We start from the raw sequence: 20,338 nt of genomic DNA on the forward strand, positions 1-20,338 counted from the left end.
CATACTGAAGAGCTTTTTTGAGATGCCGTGGTGCAGCGGTTCGTGCTCCTGCCTTCGAACAAGAGAGTCCCGGTTCTAGACCCGGCTGGGGGGCCTTCACCAGAACACCTCACATCTTTCTGTGTGGGCCTGTGTCTTTCTCACACCAGAGGTCTGGCAGTCCTAAAATCCAGTGTTGTGGAAACTTCCCACAAGTCTTAGCAAAAAACAAAAAAATTGGTATCAATGCTTACAGTACAGCAGGCATATGTAGAGCACAATGCATTTAACAATTTGTCCTAAGAAAAAAATATTTTTGGAAATCATCAGAACACAGTTGACTCATAAAAAAGTCTTCATAAAAAGTTCATATCTATTAGATTTTTACGTTTGTAAATGAATTACAGTATGTCATATGTGTAGTTAAGTTAACCCTTGTTCTATCTTAGATGACCCCCCCCCCTTCCATTGAGGTGTTCTCCCTACCATGACAAAGGTGGATAAAGGTGGAAAGATTTCATGTAATCCATGGACACCAGTGAAGATCACAAATCATTGAAGAAAAAAGGTTCAGAGCACTGTCTAGTGGGTCTAGATGACCCCACTGTCTAGTGGGTCTAGATGACCCCACTCCCAACGTTAACGTGCCTAGGATAGAACAAGGGTTACAAGCATTGAGGATGTGTCTGAAACCATTGAAGGTCACAGACCTGGACTGAGAGAATGTGACACCATCCGTAGAAAATGGTTTACTTCTGGCCACTGAATCCATTCAGTCGGCTTTTTTTCAGTAAACGATCATTGGTCCGAAGCGTTCTGAATCAATGTTTCTATGGTAACTACTGTCGCCTGGCGAGAACCTGTCAATCAAACGTTTTGAATGTTCCAGGCCTTTTATGGAGGTGTCTGATTGGTCAGTTTTTAATTCGACTTCCGGTTCCGCGTTTATGAAGATTTTCGAGACAGTGTTACGTCTATTTTACTGATAAAGTATTATTTTTTTAATTATATACATGATTTTTATAATTACTGTAATCTGCACATATTTTAGATAACTGATCTGCATTTACCATGTTGATTTCTAAAATAGTTATGAACCGGATAATTATCAATCTTATATTAAAATGGTTACAGTAGAACAGGGGTGGGATTACAGAAGTTCCCCCCACTCCCTTTAAAGCAATATTTAATTTATTGTCTAATTATCCTAAGTTGGATACGTCATTGTATGAATGTATAACTGATTGTAATGTTTTTGTGTATTATTCTTATTTGATTGGTTGAAATAAACCATTTCAAATCAAAATCAAATAAAAATTTTGAATAACTTCAATTAGAGAAAAAAAATCTTGAAAAAAAAGAGTATTTTCAAGTACATGTTAAAAAAAGTAGCAGAGCAAGTAGGGTTATTCTGATCAGGTGTCCTCTCCATGCCCCTCCCATCAGTTTTAACTGCACCCTTTACCCCACAACAATCGACACCCCAACATACACAAAAACACACACATGATCACAAACAAACATGCATTTCACAAGGAAGGCGGGACCTCTGACCATCTGTCCCCTACCTCATCCCTGGAGGGGGGGTACCAGGCCCTCAGCAACGGCAGCCTTGTTCCTTGGGTGCTGGCTTCCTGGCCCCGGCGGCCCTCTCTCCTCGCAGGGAGGGGGCATCCCTGAGCAAGACCAAAAACCAGGGATCACATCACATCTGAGCCTGGGGGTTTCCGCGTCCCTGTGGTGGGGGTTTTGGTCCTTGCCCTCGAGCACTGGGCCTCGCCAGAATTTCAACAGTTGGTTACAATTCTCCTCAGGGACCCCCAAGGTCTACCATTGACAAGGTCTACCTTGGGGGTCCCTGGCGTGGGGTTGGAGTTGGTGCATGCTCAGAACATGCTCCTGAGCGGTATGGCAGAGGGGGCTGCTTTTCTGACTGGGCTGGAGCTTGCAGTCTCTGCCCCCTGCTCTCTGGCATGGGGGGTCCTGCTGACCCTGGCCTGGATGGATGATGTGACACCTGGCAGGTGGATGTCCTCTGGATCCACTGTATTTGGTGAGCTTTGGATGGTGTCCAACTGTAAAACTGCCAGAGACTTTAGAAAACACAATCAGAAGGTTCATGGAACCTAATCTACTCGGATACATTTACAGTCATTTTAACAATAACAGCAGTAAAACTCTGCTAGCTTGATGCTAACGTATAATGGGATTTTGCATAGGACGGCTAATGCTAACACTCGGTCGACGTAAACATACTTTCTGAATAAATGAACAGCTTTATTGACTCACAGGCAGGAATTTTCCAAACTCTTTTTTAAAGTAACCATTTGTGGTCTAATCTTGTGGCATAAAGTGAGCTCCACCTAGTGGCCAAACGGAAACAATCTGTACATTTTAGTTAGAGCTTCTCTGTTCATGGATCATAGAAATCATGGAACACTGTATGGTGTTAACAATCTCATTGGTTTATTATTCCAGTAATACTGCATCAGAATAATGTGAATATGTAAGGCAAGGCAAGTTTATTTGTATAGCACAATTCGTACACAAAGTAATTCAAGGTGCTTCACAAAACAGAAAAATGCATTAAAATCACAATACATCATAGAAATAATCAACGTAAAATTTACTTTAAAAGAAAAGAAAAAAATTTTTTGAAAATTGATTTAAAAATAAAGGAAGGAAAGAAAAGTGCAGATAAGACCTTTCAGTCATATACACAGCTAAACAGAAATGTTTTAAGTCTAGATTTGAACATGAACACAGAAGAGGCCTGTCTTACGACTTCAGGGAGGCTGTTCCAGATTTTAGCTGCAGAATATTGAAACGCTGATTCCCCTTGTTTAGTTCTGACTCTGGGAATCAACAGGAGGCCGGTCCCTGAGGTCCTCAGAGTACGAGATGGTTCATATGGCACTAACATGTCAGAGATGTACTTTGGTGCTCGGCCATGGAGAGACTTGTACACAAGCAGAGCTGCTTTGAAGTCTATTCTTTGAGGTACAGGGAGCCAGTGCAGAGACCTGAGCACAGGACTAATGTGATCATACTTCCTGGTTCTGGTCAGGACTCGTGCAGCAGCATTCTGGATGTACTGAAGCTGTTTTACAGCTCGTTTGGAGAGGCCGGTGAGCAGGCCGTCACAGTAGTCTAACCTACTGGAGACAAATGCATGAATAAGTATCTCCAGGTCTGGCTTTGACACTATGCTTTTGATTTTGGCAATGTTTTTCAGATGGTAAAATGCCGCTGATGTTACTGACTTGATATGGCTGTTAAAGTTCAGGTCAGAGTCCATGATTACCCCTAGATTTCTGACTTGATTTGAGGGTTTAAGAGACAGAGAATGAAGGTAGCTGCTGACACTTTCTCTTTGTTTCTGTGGGCCAAAAATAATAACTTGGGTCTTGTTTGAGTTTAGCTGGAGAAAGTTGTTCTGCATCCACGCGCTGATCTGTTGGAGGCAGTGGCTGAGTGAATCCACCGGCCCATATTCACCTGTTGTCAGTGACACATAGATCTGAGTATCATCTGCATAGTTGTGATAAGATATGTTATTACTGCGTATTAACTGCCCTAGTGGCAGCATGTAGAGGTTGAACAGAAGGGGTCCCAGGATCGATCCCTGGGGCACACCACAGGTCAAGGCCATGTAGTCTGAGACACAACTCCCAATTTCAACAAAATATTTCCTGTCTTCCAGATAAGACTTGATCCAACTTAGGGCAGATCCAGAGATGCCAACCCAGTCTTGGAGTCTGTGCAAAAGGATCCCATGATCAACAGTATCAAAGGCAGCGCTCAGGTCTAGCAGGATTAAGACAGAGACTTTGCCATCATCAGTGTTCAGGCGGATGTCGTTGGTTACCTTGATAAGAGCAGTTTCTGTGCTATGATGGGGTCTAAAACCTGACTGGAAAACATCAAATGAATTGTTTAATAAGAGAAAATCAGTGAGCTGTTGGTAGACAACTTTTTCAAGGACTTTTCCTAAAAATGGCAGATTAGAGATAGGTCTGTAATTATTCAGTACAGTGGGATCAAGACCGCTTTTCTTCAGGAGAGGTTTAATGACGACAGTTTTAAATGCCTCCGGAAATATTCCAGATTGAAGAGACATGTTAACTATTTGAGTAATTGATGGCATCACACTGTTCAGGACAGACTTTAGAAATCTAGTGGGTAACACATCAAGGCAGCATGTAGACGAGCTCAGACGGGTGATGGTCTCTTGGACAGTTTGGTCAGTGACAGGTACAAAGTGAGTCAGCTTAGAGTGAGTAGGTGGCCGTTCGATAGTTATATGTGTTGTGGAGTTGATGGCTTTTTTAATGCCCTGAACCTTGTCATTAAAAAATACAGCAAACTCATTACATTTAGGTGTGCAAACCAGTTCTATTGGTAGCTGGGTTGGAGGGTTAGTTAATCTGTTAACTGTTGTGAACAGGATACGAGAGTTGCTGCTGCAACTTCCAATTATTTCAGAGAAGTACCTTTCCCTTGTTCTGCATAAGATCTGGTTGTAAGCGTACAACTCCGCCTTATATATTCCATAATGAACCTGGAGTTTTGACTTGCGCCACTTTCGCTCAGCTCTGCGGTACCGTTGTTTCTGTGCCCTGACTAGATCATCGTTCCTCCAGGGAGCTTTCTGTCTATGTTTTCTCATGTAGATTATTAATGTACATCTATACAAATATGTCTAAATGTGTAAACCGTGTAAATTCAAAACTGAATGGAGTGGACTGAGAATCGTGAATGGAATCGATCCAGGCTCCGATGAATCAAATCACTTCTGGAAATGATTGGCAATCCTCAGCCCTGATGATTGATCAGCGTCAACATCCCGACCCTTCATAAAGATGGACGATGAGCGTGACGGCGATGCTTGAGGGTGTGTATCACACAGACATCATGGGAAAAATAAAAAATGTAAAAATCACCCTTTATTTCAAAGTCAGGTGATGTTTGACGGTCACACACGTCAATTTACGTCAAAGTCACAGACGCAGAGGGGAGGGGCAGGAGCACGCCAACACGAGGGCAGGAGATTACACCAGTTTACCAATCAGAAAGCAGAGAACAGAACAGAGGAGAATCTGATCACGTGACCAAACAAAAAGTCAGCCAGTCCAAAGTCCAGGTCAAACCCACACAGCAGCAGAAGCGGTTTCCACAGACGTGTAAACACATTTGATCTTTTATTAAACTCAGTTCATTTAATCATTTTATGTAGTACAAGTTGAACTAAATGATTTGAGAATGAAAAATGTTCTGCAAAAAGGTGAAGCAGTAACTTTAGGTGGAAAGTAGTGAGATTTTATCAAATGTAACTACAGTACTTCTTAACCTTTTGAAAGTAATGAAAAGTACCTTCATCAGAGCAAACGATTATAAAAAAGGGAATTTCTACAGAGACTTTAAACACCTTTATTTACATTTCTACTGACATGCAGGTTTGCGTTGGTTTAACCCGTTCAGTACACCCTCTTTCCTTCACAAATGCCATTTTTCTATTGTCAGATTCTCAAGATAGTCAATATTGCTGAATTAGCTGATCACACCGTTTTTAAATGTTAGTCAAACATAAAGCTCTTCATATTTTTGTTTGAACAAAGTCTTTGTCTAAAGCTGAACATTTTAACAGCAAATGTTGTGAGAGCTAAAGTATGAAGAAGTTCAAACGACCAAAACACAGAAAAGTCAGAACAGGAAGGAATTCACTATTTGGCTTCTCTTAAAACTAAAGGAGGCGAGATTTTCTGTTCGGTTCTGAACCTTTACAGCACAAAAAATTCCAGATCCATCCTCACTTCAGACATGACCAGACTGCCTTTATCGTTGCTGTCCGCTGATCCCCAGGAGATCCGCTGATCATGCTCATCTGACTGACAGCTGAAGCAACAAGTCAAATCATATTTATGTCAACATATTTACAATTTAAAGTTTTGTCATTCCTCTAACTACATTTGTCCCCACCAAGCTCTTATCACTTCAAAAAAACAAGTTGAAATCTTCACTAACAGTAGAAAAGTTGTTGTTTGGGATCCGGAGCAGACATTGAAGTCTTTAACGTGAATCCAGCAGGTTGTTGAAGAAAACAATAGAAAGCCGTTTCAGGGGAAGTAAACATTTGCTGTGAGGAAACGTCTTTCCAGACTCCAGTGGTTGACCACGAACTCAGAGGTAATATAATGAAACAAAAATCAAAGAAGACGTCTGGTTCTTTTGAGAAAAGCAACAGAAACATGCAGGAGACTCATGGTTTTCTTCACCAAAGACGGTGAGCTGCATCTCAAAATGAAGTCCAACAAAAGAGAGGAGAAACGAGGATCTACCAGGAGACGGCTGAAAGCAGCCTCTCTGAACCCTAATCACTGTGGAGATACAGACGGTGGTCCACCCAGACTCTTCTAGAGAGACGCGTGACGTGAAGAAAACCTGCAGGAGTCCTGGACCTCAGCTGAGCACGCCGTTATCTTGGCCTGTGGTTGGACAGCAGGAAGTCCTTATCTTTGCACGTGAGGCAGAGTTTCAGGTTTCTCAGGGACCCACCGGCGGTATAAAACGCCCAGACCCCCATCCCAAACAAGATCACATAGGCAGGAACCAGAGTGGCAGTGTAATCTGGATTCTGGAAGGTCTGCAGAAGAGGAGAAAGAATTTTCTGTTAGAATCCTGAAGAAAAGAAAAAAGGAAACAACGGCTCTGCAGAGGAAAGTCGCCGCTTTGACCCTCTGAGGACTCACCAGGCAGGAGACCAGCAGGTGGACGATGACAACCAGGCCCACCGCCCACCAGCAGCGCTTCTCACATGCGTCAAAGAAGACCACGCCCCAGAACATGTGGAGCAGGATGATGGCCATCGTCATGAAAGCTGGAGGGAACACAACCAAAAGACCTTTAGGACTCAGACGTCCACTTCCTGGTCACAGGAGAGGCCACCAGCACTGAGGCGGGTTCCCACGCCGGGGACAAGGACCCAGTTCAACCAGGGGACGGGCTTCTGGCAGAAGAGGACGTGGCTTCTGGTCTCCAACTGGAAGTGGGCGGTTCTTCTTAGTTCTGAGTGTTTACGCAGCAGAACCCAGAAAAACATCTTCTACCACGAGCCTAGTTAGTACCAGTACTAGCTGCTCTGTTGTTTCTCAAACCGGCGTCACATTAGGCTACCAGTTGCCCTATCACTGTGTTAGCTAACTTCTGTTTGGGCTTTTTTCTTTTGGTATTCTCTTTTTATTAACCCGTTTTTGACGGCCATGAACTTTTTTCACGTAATGAGTGCGGTGGCGTCCACTACTCCTGTTTGGGGTGTTTCACACCATCTTCTGAGTCTGAAGCGGTCGCCCGGGCTTACACAGTCGGGTGTTGTTGCTTGGCAACAACGACATGGGATCACAGGAGAGGCTGAGGAGACCGTGGAGGATGAGAAGAGGATGCTACAGAAACCTAATGGCTGCACTGAGACTTAAACACCTCGCTGCACCGAGCAGCGCTTTCACAGATCTGTCTTCCTGTCAGATCTCAGACTCTACGACTTGGAGACACTGGACCATAAATAGTGTTGGTCATTTTTAAGTGTATTTTGGGTTCTTGATCATCCATCTGCTGTTTTCATAGAGCTATGCAACAAGGTCATTCCTCTTTGTGAGATCAATAAGGTTTTTAGGCGAGGCCACTGTTAGACAGGTCAAAGTGGGCAGGGCCACATACAGTGTCGCCAGTTTGTACCTGAAGACAGGAAGTAGTGTTGCGAGTCTCCGTGGATCCCGATGGTCCCGGGCCCGGCAGAATCAGCCAGGATGTTGACGACAGAGAAAGCCCCACTCATGAAGCCAAAGCCCAGGCCAGAAACTGGAACAAACCACAAGGAAGTCTTCGTGTTAACCAGAGCGTGTTCCATGCAGACACTCGCTCCGGCACCAGGAGCGCCACGTTTGACCGTCCAATAATCAGCACCGAACAGAAAGGAGGACTGGACCTCCTATCTGCTGCTTTGGTTGGTTTCCATAGAAGCCAAGAGAGTTGAAGTGGATTTAAGGCGGAATAATTCTTCTAAAAAAATCACCATAAATACTTATTTCCATCAGATTTTTTAAAGTAAACACCCTGAATGCTGAAATGAGGGGAAGTGCGGCCAGACTTACCGTAGGCCAGCTGTCGAATGGAGATGGGCATGGTTTCCTCCTGACTGAGAGTGAGGAGGCCTTCGTTGGCTTTCCTGCGGGACACAAACCCATCAGACTCATCCAGCCACAACAACGGAACAAACACAAAAACGGGAAAGTCCCAGGCCAGGGAGGGGGCTGTGCTCAGAACCAAACAGTCTTACAGGAATTTGGAAGTTAAAAAATAGTGAGCAGCTGACTGGAACAAACATGACGGGCGGTGCAAACGCTGAACCACAGAGGCGGACTCTTACTTCAGTAACTTGTAGTAACCGAAGCGGAAAGTTTCCTGGAGCAGAACCGACAGAACCACGCCGAAGATGAGCAGGCCTTTCTGCTGCGCCGCACTCTCTTTGTTACTGATCTGGACCGAGATGAACCAGACCAGCGAGGACAGCAGCAGCGACACCAACCAGAAGAAGGCCCTTCAGGAAGGAAGAACAGGACAATCAAACCATCATTTACTCTGAGCTGCACAATTCAGCACTGGAACCTCCCTGCTGGTTTTCCAGCTAACCCTCTGCTTCCTGCTTGATGCGGAACACCTGGATCAGGTGTGGTCAGAAAACCCAATCCAGCAGAGACTCAAGCTGGATCTGCTAGAAAACAGGCAAGAAGCAGGGCTGGAGACCCCTGATCTGCAGATCTTGTGGCGTGGATCACATGTTACCCCACCAACAGAGCTCCCTTTGTTATGAGGGGGCAGAACCTCTGCTGACCCGCTTTGGGCCTTTGAGGAAAGGAGGGAGGAGCTATTCAAGCATACGCCATTTACCACTGAATTCTTTTTACTTGGATATTATTTATAAACTTTTGCTTTAAAACCCACTCCAATGAAAATGATGTTTTAGTTGTTTTTAAAGGTTCTTGTGGTTTAGCTGAAGAAAGAGGACATACATAAAGAAAATTAAACTTCAAAACTAGGGATGGCTACCGAGCCCCGGTATTGACCGAGCTCCAGGGCAACATTCTTCAAGACCGCAGTATCGTTGAGATCTGACCTCAAAGGTTCTGCTATCGGTTCTGGAGAAGTCGCTTTTTTTGTGTCCCACAAGATATAAAGGTTATCTGCCATATTTAACTCTACATTTTCCGTTAATTAATGATGATATTAATTTTGCTATTCTCACTGAAGAGGAGAGGTCTGTCTGGCTATTTGTGTGCAGGGGGCGGGGCTGTTGTTCAGACAGTATGTGGCGTGCTCACACAGGAACGCTACCAAAGATATATGATGGCAGAAAGAGCTAAACGGTCCAAAATGCGGCTCTTTCCTCCCCGAGCGGCGGCTCTCTGTGGTTTAGTAAAATAACCATCATGTTCTCAGATTGTGGTGGAGCCTTTAACACCGTCAGAGCAGACAGGAGGAAGACAGCAGCGTGAACGTGGAGGGGGCGTCCCATATGCCATCACATAACCACAGTCTGTTATGGGATGGAAAGTTTTTCTAATAAAACAGTCAGTGGTGATCTCCTAGGGGAGACATAATTTTTTTAACACACCTAGTGTTTTGGCTCCCTGTGCTTTCATCTCAGTGGGAAACTGAGTCTCTTTGAGAGGTTCAGGTTGCAGACCCCTGGTCTAACACATCCACGCAACAACAAAAAACAATGTTGCATAATGAGGAAATAAAACACTTTATGTTCTTAATTTGTTATTCATTTATTCATTTTTCGTCGATGAGACTATCGTTAAAATACTGGATCGATAAGCAGTATCAATAAGAGTAGCAGTACCGTTAAACCCTTAAGGATACCCATCCCTATTCAAATTGCTGTGAATCAGAAGCAGATGAAAAAATGCTGCAGAGCGAAAGCTTGTAATTGTTACAAACAGTGAAGGCCAACATCTCTCTGCTCTGCTCCATTCTGATCATCCACTGTCAGACCAACAGATCCAGAAACGTCTTTGTCTTCCTGGTCTGAGCTGAAATCTGGATCAGAATCTGGATCAGGACTGGTCAGATCTGATGATGCTCCCTTATGTGGTTGCACCGCCAATGTTGGGTTGGGGGTGTGAGGGGCTGTAAGCTAGCAGGAGAACACATAAACAGATGGGTGACGGGAAGTGGGGACAGGCTTAAGGCCCGTTCACCACGGGACGAATTTCGCCCGCGATATTTGCCGACATTTAACGCCTCGTGACTAAACAAAGGGCACCAATGTGAGTGTGCACACCGACGCGAAAAAACGCCACGCGTCAAAGCGTCACTTTTCAATAAACGCCCCGGGTTCGTTTTTTTGGTTTGATGCGCCGCTAGGGCTGTGACGATAACCGCATCACCGCACTTTTTTTTTTTTTTTTTTTTTTTACGTTTTGCATATGGTGCGTGCTTGGAACTATAATAAACACGTTCATCTTTGGTGATAATTTCCTTTTTCTGCTAGTGTTCAGACTTTCTTTCTTTCAGACTGTTGTCTCCTTTTCTCCCACCGCGCGTGCTCTCAGTGTCTAACTTCGCGCTGCACGTGGCACGCGGCTCCGTTTACACAAACAGGCGCGCTTTCAGAAGCACACATCCTTATTCTACAACAGAAGTTTCCGTCTCGTGAGGAAATACGACAAATTTACTGCTTTCTAATTATAAATTTCCATTGTATTCATTTCCATTACAAGCTGCGTGCGTTCCTAAGTGCGCGACACGGCCGCCCAACGGAGGATTTTGTGTTGGGGGGGGGGGTAACTGTCCTCCTTCAATCCGTAACACCAAACATGAACGCGCACTGTTAGATTTCCATGAAAATCACTACATGTTTTGTTTGGGAACTATTTTTTGCAGCGTAACGTTACGATACGTGTCTGTATAAACAAAGGCGGAGCCTCCTGCCCCGCCTTCTCCATGGGTGTCAGGCTTCACGGCTACCGGAAAGGTGACAAAGTGTCTGCAGTCTGTTTATTACTGGGCAATAAATAATATTCTGAGAAGATGTCTGTACCAGAGAGCACTGGTGAAACTTGCGTGCAGCTCCAGAGCGGTCCGCTGCAAAAGAATCAACACGCACCCCCAACACACGTGTGCGCACCTTCCTACTATAACTACACAAGACGCTCCGCGCTCACACACAGTCAATCTACAACACCTATAGTTAGTTCACAAGTTAAGGCCTGTTCACACCGGGACGAATTTCGCCTGCGATTTTCGCCGACGTTTAACGCCTCGTGACTAAACAAAGGGCACCAACGAGAGTGTGCACACCGACGCGAAAAAACGCCACGCGTTAAAGCGTCAAAAAAAAAAAACGCCTCGGGTTCGTTTTTTTTTTTCGACGCGTCGCGTCGAAATCTACTCGACCAATGAGAATGGCGCTTTTGCACACGTGTCTGGAGCTTCTGAAGTTACAGTAAAACACAACTTGGGGGCGCTCAAACACAAAACTGCCTTGCTGAGCACACATACCAGCGAAGAAGATAGACGCCAAGTAGCGTCTACACACAGCCGCATAGAAATAATGACGGACATTCTAAAATATCCCCGAACCAAGCACCAGTTGGAGCTACTGATGCTTGAAATATTCATGTTTTCTCTGTTTGATTCTGACAAGCGTGTAAATACTTGCTCTCTTCTTCTGAGTGAAAAGCGACTTTAAGAAGCGTAAAGTTGCGCAGCTCCACCTTGTGTACAGGAGTATTTCTGTTTACATTGAGCGCCATCTAATGTCAGGGAATGAAATTGCATGTTCGCTCGGCTCATCGTCAGCGAAAATCGCCTGGGTGTGAACACAAAAAACGTGGCGAAAAACGCTGGCGAATAACGCCTGGCGAATAACGCCTGGCGAATATTCGTTCCGGTGTGTACGGGCCTTTACTCTACGCCAACAGTCCCATCCACAACTCAGAGGTGAATTTCTAAAGAGCTCCTGCCGCTCTGCAGGAACTATGTCCTAGAAAACGAGGTTTTTTTCTTCCTAAAAAGAACCTAATTATGCCTGTAGGAAAATATACTATTCAGCGCTTCTTGTATGGATTCAAAATGCTGTCAGGACCAAATGTATGTCATTATTTCTGAGCGTCCTTCAGCGTCTGACTCTTGTTTTCCACCTAAACCTCTGGCCGCTAGTTTGCGGCTCCACCCACTGAGCCTCCATGAGCTCTACACGCACAAAACAACCAGACCTCAGCTAGAGGCGGCTCCTTTTAAATATTCAGTCAGCGTCGCTTTTCTTGTTGTTGAGACAGATTGGTTCAGGCACATTCATTCTATGGTTTTTTCCTATACAGAAAAAGATTTTATTGGAAAAATCGGACAATGCTCACTGTTCTCTTTAATATATATATATATATATATATATATATATATATATATATATATATATATATATATATATATATATATATATATATATATATATATATATATATATATACACTGACCAAAAATATAAACGCAACACTTTTGTTTATTCTCCCATTTTGTATGGTCTGAACTCAAAGATGTGAAACATTTTCCACATACACAAAATAAGCAGTTCTCTGAAATATTGTTCACAAATCTGTCTAAATCTGTGATAGTGAGCACTTCTCCTTTGCCAAGACAATCCATCCCACCTCACAGGTGTGCCATATCAAGATGCTGATTAGACAGCATGATTATTGCACAGGTGTGCCTTAGACTGGCCACAAGAAAAGGCCACTCTGAAATCTTCAGTTGTATCACACAGCACAATGCCACAGATGTCGCAAGTTTGGAGGGAACGTGCATTTGGCATGCTGATAGCAGGAATGTCCACCAGAGTTGTTGCTAGGGAATTGAATGTCCATTTCTCCACCATAAGCCGTCTCCAAAGGCATTTCCCAGAATTTGGCAGCATAACCAACCGGCCTCACAACAGCAGACCACGTGTAACCACACCAGCCCAAGACCTCCACATCCAGCATGTCCACCTCCAAGATCGTCTGAGACCAGCCACTTGGACAGATGCTGAAACAATCGGTTTGCATAACTACAGAATGTCTGCACAAACTGTCAGAAACCGTCTCAGGGAAGCTCATCTGCATGCTCGTCGTCCTCATCGAGGTCTCGACCTCACTCCAGTTCGTCGTTGTAACCGACTTGAGTGGGCAAATGCTCACATGCGATGGCGTCTGGCACGTTGGAGAGGTGTTCTCTTCATGGATGAATCCAGGTTTACACTGTTCAGGGCAGATGGCAGACAGCATGTGTGGCGTCGTGTGGGTGAGCGGTTTTCTGATGTCAATGTTGTGGATGGAGTAGCCCATGGTGGTGGTGGGGTCATGGTATGGGCAGGCATATGTTATGGGCGGAGAACACAGGTGCATTTCATTGATGGCATTTTGAATGCACAGAGATACCGTGACGAGATCCTGGGGCCCATTGTTGTGCCGTACATCCAACAAAATCACTTCATGTTGCAGCATGATAATGCACGGCCCCATGTTGCAAGGATCTGGACACAATTCTTGGAAGCTGAAAACCTCCCAGTTCTTGCATGGCCAGCATCCTCACCGGACATGTCACCCATTGGGCATGTTTGGGATGCTCTTGATCGGCGTACACGGCAGCGTGTTCCAGTTCCTGCCAATATCCAGCAACTTGGCACAGCCATTGAAGAAGAGTGGACCAACATTCCACAGGCCACAATAGACAACCTGATCAACTCTATGCCAAGGAGATGTGTCGCACTTCATGAGGCAAATGGTGGTCACACCAGATACTGACTGGTTGTCTGAGTCCCCTGACGCCCTCAATAAAACAAAACTGAAGATTTCAGAGTGGCCTTTTCTTGTGGCCAGTCTAAGGCACACCTGTGCAATAATCATGCTGTCTAATCAGCATCTTGATATGGCACACCAGGGCTCCAGACTAACTTTTTTCACTAGGAGCACAGTGGCCCCTAACTGAAAATTTTAGGGGCACAACCAGAAAATTTAGGGGCGCATACCGTAAATCAACATGCTAACCAAATCTACTATTTTCCACTGTATTACTAATAAATACTTTAATAATAGATGCAGAAATTACAATGTGCTGTTTCAAATTCAGTGTCACATTTTATTCTGCACTTTTGAAGATGCAACAAGAAGGTAAACTGACAGCACCATCGCTGTCATGACAGTACAAATAAGTAAAGAAAACTGATGGAAATTTATCTTTGTGACACCAAATAGGTGCAGCCAAGATGCACAATAAGTGTGTTTGAGATCACCCAGGTGAACTCAACGCTGCACAGATCACCTGGTGTGTGACATATATTTTTGTTTTTGCTCCAACTTCACCTGTCAATCATCACAAAAATATCGCGAGAAAGGGGTGGGAGCAAGGGGCAAACCTACCCGGACACAGCTGGAAACTGAACTGACTGAAAGCTGCCCTACAGACTACAAAACAATGCATTATGGGACATGTGTCCTGATGGTTTTTCAGGGGTTGACATAGCCCAGAAATTTGCACTGGCCCACAGGGCCAGTAGTTTTTGAAACTTACTGGCCCTGCCTGAAAGTTACTGGCCCGACACCGCGCATAGCGGGACCCGCCGCTCCGCAGGTGCTTGCAACTTTAGGGGGGTCTGTGGGCATGCCCCCCCGGAAACTTTTAATATGGTACAATTTGGTGCATTCTGGTGACATCACTTATTTCTACACTTTTCAATGACTGAAAATAGACCATATCAAACTTAAATCTGCTCTAGTCTGTTTCAGATGTTTTGAAGAGAGCACTGCAGTGTAGTAGGTAACACTAGTTCAGAAGTTTTCATGGTGCTTCTAACGGCAAATATCGCAATAAATCATAAACCTTAAATGTGTTAAAACAATCTAATGGCAGCTTGAACCATTTAACGAATCAAATAAATCCCTTAATGCATTTGACCAATCGGATGGACGCCTTCACATTGTTGACCAATCAGATGGAGCCCTGTTATGTTAGATGTTTGTAACCTATGTCAACGTGGGTCATTTGGAGTATAATTTTTAAACTGGGAATGGTTATTTGGTTATTTTGCTGTTTGTTTATATACCGCAAATTATATCGTTATCGCAATTTTAATCTCTGATATCGCATATCGCGAGTTTTCCTCATATTGTGCAGGTCTAACTGAGATCATTCAGCTAACTAGAAATACTTACTGCTTACAGTGTTGTAAAGAAAAACAAAATTAAGTAGTTTAACATTCTACTGCATTTGAGTCTGAGATTCAGGTATTTGGAGTTGCCTTTGATTCTTTGACATTCATCTTAAAGCTTAGTGGATACAGTTTCATCTTCAATGCATTCATTAAATATCTTGCTGTCCATACTACTAATTATACCCACTACTCCATCCAATATATTCCTATCTATTCCTGCCATGTCTTCCACATCTCTGACATGCTTCAGTCTCTCTTCAGTGACGGATTTATAATCAAATGTAATAATAACCCACTGGCTTGTGCCTTCGTTGTTGCTGTTTAACATTGTTTTGTATTGAATTGTTACATTCAATAAAGTTTGAAAAAAAAAAGTAGTGAGCGCGTGCCGCGTGGTGCTCGGCAGTGAAAGCCGCGCGCGCAGGCGGGAGAGAAGGAGAAGTGATCAAAGGTTTCCCATAGAAACCCTTGAAGTCTTAACACAGGACTAGCAGAAAAACTAAATTATGAAGACGAGGTAAATCTACACGTTTTCGCAAAATTTACTTTATTGAAAAAGGTGAAGAATATATAAACCGTTAAATATTTTAGTGGCCCGAGCGGACAAGTGAAAAGTAAAGTCTTGTGGTCCGCACTGCTCGAAAAACAGGACCGGGCCAGCGGACAAATGGCTATGTCGAGCCCTGTTTTTGTAGTGGAGTGATCAATTAAAATAATTTAAAATACCAATTCATTAAAAAAGGCTACATACATTACAAAACATTAAAATAATGATAAAATATATAATAACTCAGATCATACTAAGGGGGAGAAGAATATTAAAACTAAATTGAATGTTAAGGACAACTCCAACTTCCTGTTCTCCTTCAGTCTTGCTGCAGATTCGCTTTCATCTCACAGCCCCCCCGCCTGGTGTCCCCAACGATCCAGGCGAGGTGCTGGTTCATCTCAAACACGTCTATCGTTGCATTTTCCCCACGTATTTTCAGTGTGTCTAAAACTAATGTTGTTTTTGCTCGCACGTGTTTAAAGTTCAAGCCCCGTTAGCTGTCACGCATGTAGGTGTGGGACATTTATTCTCCTCAGCTGACCCGACTCCCGCGGGAGCGGTGTGCTGCCGTAACGGCCGTGCATAACCGTTTGATGCGCCGCCGTAACCGTAACCAAAACCTGAACCTTCCTCCGGTTCTGTGCGGCCCAGAGAAAAGTTCAGCACGGACTGCATGTATTTAGAAAATTACGAGCGAATAAATACGTTCTAAAGGAAAGTAAGGAACTCCTTAATGTGGTCCGGGGAGGGAGGGGGCTGTCAGGTTTCCTTCTTTCAAGTCCTGTCATTGCCACGCCCCCAAGAGTCATATACCCCACTGTGATTGGTTGCTTTGTCAGCTACGCGCACGACAATGAAAAAGTGTCATTCATACAAACTGGCGGCCTGCAGTAACATTAAACCTTCATATTAAGGCGGGGACCGCAAAATATCATCTTGGGGGCCGCAAATAGCCCGCGGGCCGCGAGTTTGAGACCCCTGCTGTACACTCTGGCACTGGTACACTAGCCGCAGGTCTGAAGAACGAATCAATAGTTCACTTACTCATAGTTCAGACGCACATATCAGGTTGTGATATTTGTCTCCGTTTCCTTCCCACAGATGTTTACGCGCACTCGATTATCTCTAGGCCCCTCCCCCTACACGCATTTTAGCCACTTACAGTGGCTTTCCCTATTCTTCTCACACGCAGTGGCCGCCTCACAGACGGGCATCACGCGAGAGTGTGTGCTCGCGTTTGATGATTATGTGCGCGAGTGTGTGTCTGCCTGCGTGCGTGTGCGCTCGCGTCTCATTGATCATTGACGTGCCCCTTTCACGTTTAATGTATAAAAAAATACGAAGGGTGGGGGAGGCAAATTTACTGGTCGCACATGTGCGACTGGATGTAAAATTCAGTCGCACACTCTCAAATTTTGGTCGCAAAAATGCGACCAATTGCTCGCAGTCTGGAGCCCTGCACACCTGTGAGGTGGGATGGATTGTCTTGGCAAAGGAGAAGTGCTCACTATCACAGATTTAGACAGATTTGTGAACAATATTTCAGAGAACTGGTTACTTTGTGTATGTGGAAAATGTTTCACATCTTTGAGTTCATACCATAAAAAATGGGAGCAATAACAAAAGTGTTGCGTTTATATTTTTGGTCAGTGTAGATATATATAATTAAATTAAATGAATTTTACTCTTTTATTACAATGAAAGGCGTATTAATATTCAGGTAGATGTTTTTTGTAAGTCATAGTCTTTAAGGATCTATTGAAAAACTGTTGCGATTCAGTCTTGGGATGTAAGTGATACCATATCGTGGGACATATTGTGATAAGTATCGCATCGCTACACTCTTGATAAGACACACCCGTTTGGGAAATCAGGGTTTGTTTTCTTTGGCCCCCAGCCGGATTAAATAGGGGGTGGTGTCCAGAAGGGCTTCTGGCATAAAACTCTCTGCCAAAGCACCTGTGCGAACCAGTGAAAGCTGATTCGCTGTGGTAATCCCTGAAGGGATATGCCGAAAGGTGAACAAAAGATGCTGCTTTGTGAAGCTAGACTCCATAATTCCCACCAAGATGATTACAGTCTAACATTTTAAAGTAGGGCTGCACGATATGAGGAAATCTAGTGATATTAGTGATCAATATGATGCGTGATCCATGAACAAATGGCAAAGCAAATGACTAACACATCATTTCCATTTTACTGTAACAACTTAGTTACATAAAAGTCAAGATGAAGTATACTGCTAGTTAGTAGTACCTGGTAGTACTGACCGAAACTAACATGGACAACAATCAAGAACTTTGTCTTTTAATGGTATCTGTCTATGGATGTGTGTTAACATTTAGGTAACCATTGTTTGTGGTTTACACCGTCTTTAGCGGCACGCGTTTTTCACGATATTGCAATGTCGATACACTTACGGTTTATCAAGCGAGCCTATTTTATTTATTTATTTGAAAGGAACCCGCTGTGACTCAAAGGTCCCCAAAAAAACTGAGGGCTCAGGTTTTCCACTGCAGCCTAAAGACGATGAAGCAGTTCTGTTCTTACTCATCTGGTCTCGAGGTAACCAGTACAGACCTGAGCATCATGCAGCTTCACAGCAGGAGAACACAGAACCGAACCAAAGTTCTGGTGAGAAACACTAGCAATAAAACAACAAACAAGCTCATTCTAGCATTTCTACTCGAAATATATTGTTTTAAAAATACTCAACGTTTCAATAGCATCATCAAATTAAATGATATGGGCTGCAACTACCTGCGATGGCTATAACAGTTTCTGTGCGGAAACCAGCATCCTCTTTGTCTGATAAAGATCCTCTTTACAATGCAGACCGTTACGTACGTCAGTAAAAAGATCCAGCGGATAATATGCAGAAACACCCAAACAACACTGCAAAACTAGGAAGAAATGACAACATTTTGGTCAACTGCCAAAGCTAATACTAAACACGAAACTAAAAATATTTTAAGGTTAAAATGATGTGGTTTGGTGAGAACAGAAAAGTTATTTTCAAAGTAATGGCGTGTGATTGTTGACACCTTCCTTGACCGAAGCCTAAGGATCTTTGCTAGCAGCGTAAGTTTTCGTTTTTCGGTTTGTCGGCCTTTAGGCGAACACCAGGAGCCGTTTGGACTCGAATGTGTTCTCTAACTTTGGGATTCGAACGCATAAATGTCAAATAGGACGCTGAGTTTCCGAACCACCGCTGAACGAACCCGGAAGTTGATGAAGATAGCGCTGCTATGCTAGCTAGCTAGCTAGCTCGGTCTCGTTTGCCTTCAAGAAGCCGTCGCGGCTCGAAGGGAAAGACTTCACCGCAGCCACAAACACCAGTTTCATGCTCACCCTGCGATGAGGAAAATGACCCTGAGCGGCTCTCTGGCGATGGTGAACAGGAACAGAGAGATGGCCGGGCCAAAAGCGATGAAGGTGCAGCCGAAGAACACCGCCGCCGTCATCCTGTCTGTCTGTCTGTATGTCTGTCTGTCTGTCTGCGGGGGGAAACACTGGCTGCTCTGACGATGACGCCGAATCTCCGATTAGTTTGAGGAGGAAACCTGGAAAAATATCTAATGCCCTGATGTAGAGGGACTATAACTGCTCCACCCGAACTCCAACCACCGCCGCGTCACAGGAGCGTCATCACGTGACTGAATGGAGTTCTTCTTCTTGGGGCTTAGCAGCGGCTTTGCTCGTTTCCGTCATCTAGTGGAGCGTTGGATCCAATGAGTTACATCGCTAGAGGAGACACGCCCCCTTGGGAAGCCTGGCGGAGCGCGACGCCATCTTGGTGAGGTCGGCGGCCGCCACATGACAATGCTGTCTATTGCCACGCATACACAGGGAGAACATGCAAACTCCACACAGAAAGGTCCCCCATTGATGTTGTTTTTCACGTCCCCCAGCTGGGACTTGAACCGGGGGCCTTCTTGCTGTGAGGCAAGAGCGCCAACCACTGCTTCACCGTGCAGCCCTTGTCTATATATATATATATATCTATATATCTATATCTATATATATATAGATAGATAGATAGATAGATAGATATAGATATATAGATATATATCTATATACATATATAGACATATATATCTATATCTATCTATCTACATATATATAGATTAAAAACAACGCCCCTCTCACCCTCCGCGGGTGGTTTCTCCTCCAAGCTCGGGTCCTCTACCAGAGGCCTGGGAGCTTGAGGGTCCTGCAGTATCTTAGCTGTTCCTGTTCTTTTCTGGACTGAGAGGTCTGAGGTCTTTCCAGGTATCTGTTGTAGCCACTCCTCCAGCTTGGGGGTTACTGCCCGGAGTGCTCCAATTACCACAGGCACCACTGTCACCTTCACTTTCCATGCTTTCTCCAGTTCTTCTCTGAGTCCCTGGTATTTCTCCAGTTTCTCATGTTCCTTCTTCCTGATGTTCCCATCGCTTGGCACTGCCACATCCACCACAACGGCTTTCCTCTGTTCTTTATCCACCACTACAATGTCTGGTTGGTTCTCCATTACCATCCTATCAGTCTGGATCTGGAAGTCCCACAGGATCTTTGCCCTC

The 20,338-nt window shown here is 44.3% G+C and overlaps 1 protein-coding gene across 2 annotated transcripts; it reads right to left on the reverse strand.

Moving 5' to 3' along the window:
* Positions 1–4,907: 4,907 nt before the first annotated feature.
* On the reverse strand, positions 4,908–19,501 carry LOC101159650 (gamma-secretase subunit Aph-1b). 2 transcript variants are annotated; one of them, XM_020701393.2, is made up of 7 exons: positions 19,128–19,501; positions 8,402–8,572; positions 8,127–8,200; positions 7,711–7,833; positions 6,729–6,856; positions 6,535–6,622; positions 4,908–6,464 (listed from the first exon to the last, which is right to left on the reverse strand). In XM_020701393.2, the coding sequence occupies exons 1-7, from the start codon at positions 19,238–19,240 to the stop codon at positions 6,439–6,441; spliced, it is 723 nt and encodes a 240-aa protein (XP_020557052.1). In that variant the 5' UTR covers positions 19,241–19,501; the 3' UTR covers positions 4,908–6,438. The 2 variants fall into 2 exon arrangements, with proteins under 2 accessions (XP_020557052.1, XP_004086105.1); XM_004086057.4 differs by having other exon boundaries at positions 4,908–6,622.
* Between the last annotated feature and the right edge of the window lie 837 nt (positions 19,502–20,338).

This window comes from Oryzias latipes, chromosome 3 (genome assembly GCF_002234675.1).
Source record: "Oryzias latipes chromosome 3, ASM223467v1".
NCBI classification, from domain to species: Eukaryota; Metazoa; Chordata; class Actinopteri; order Beloniformes; family Adrianichthyidae; genus Oryzias; species Oryzias latipes.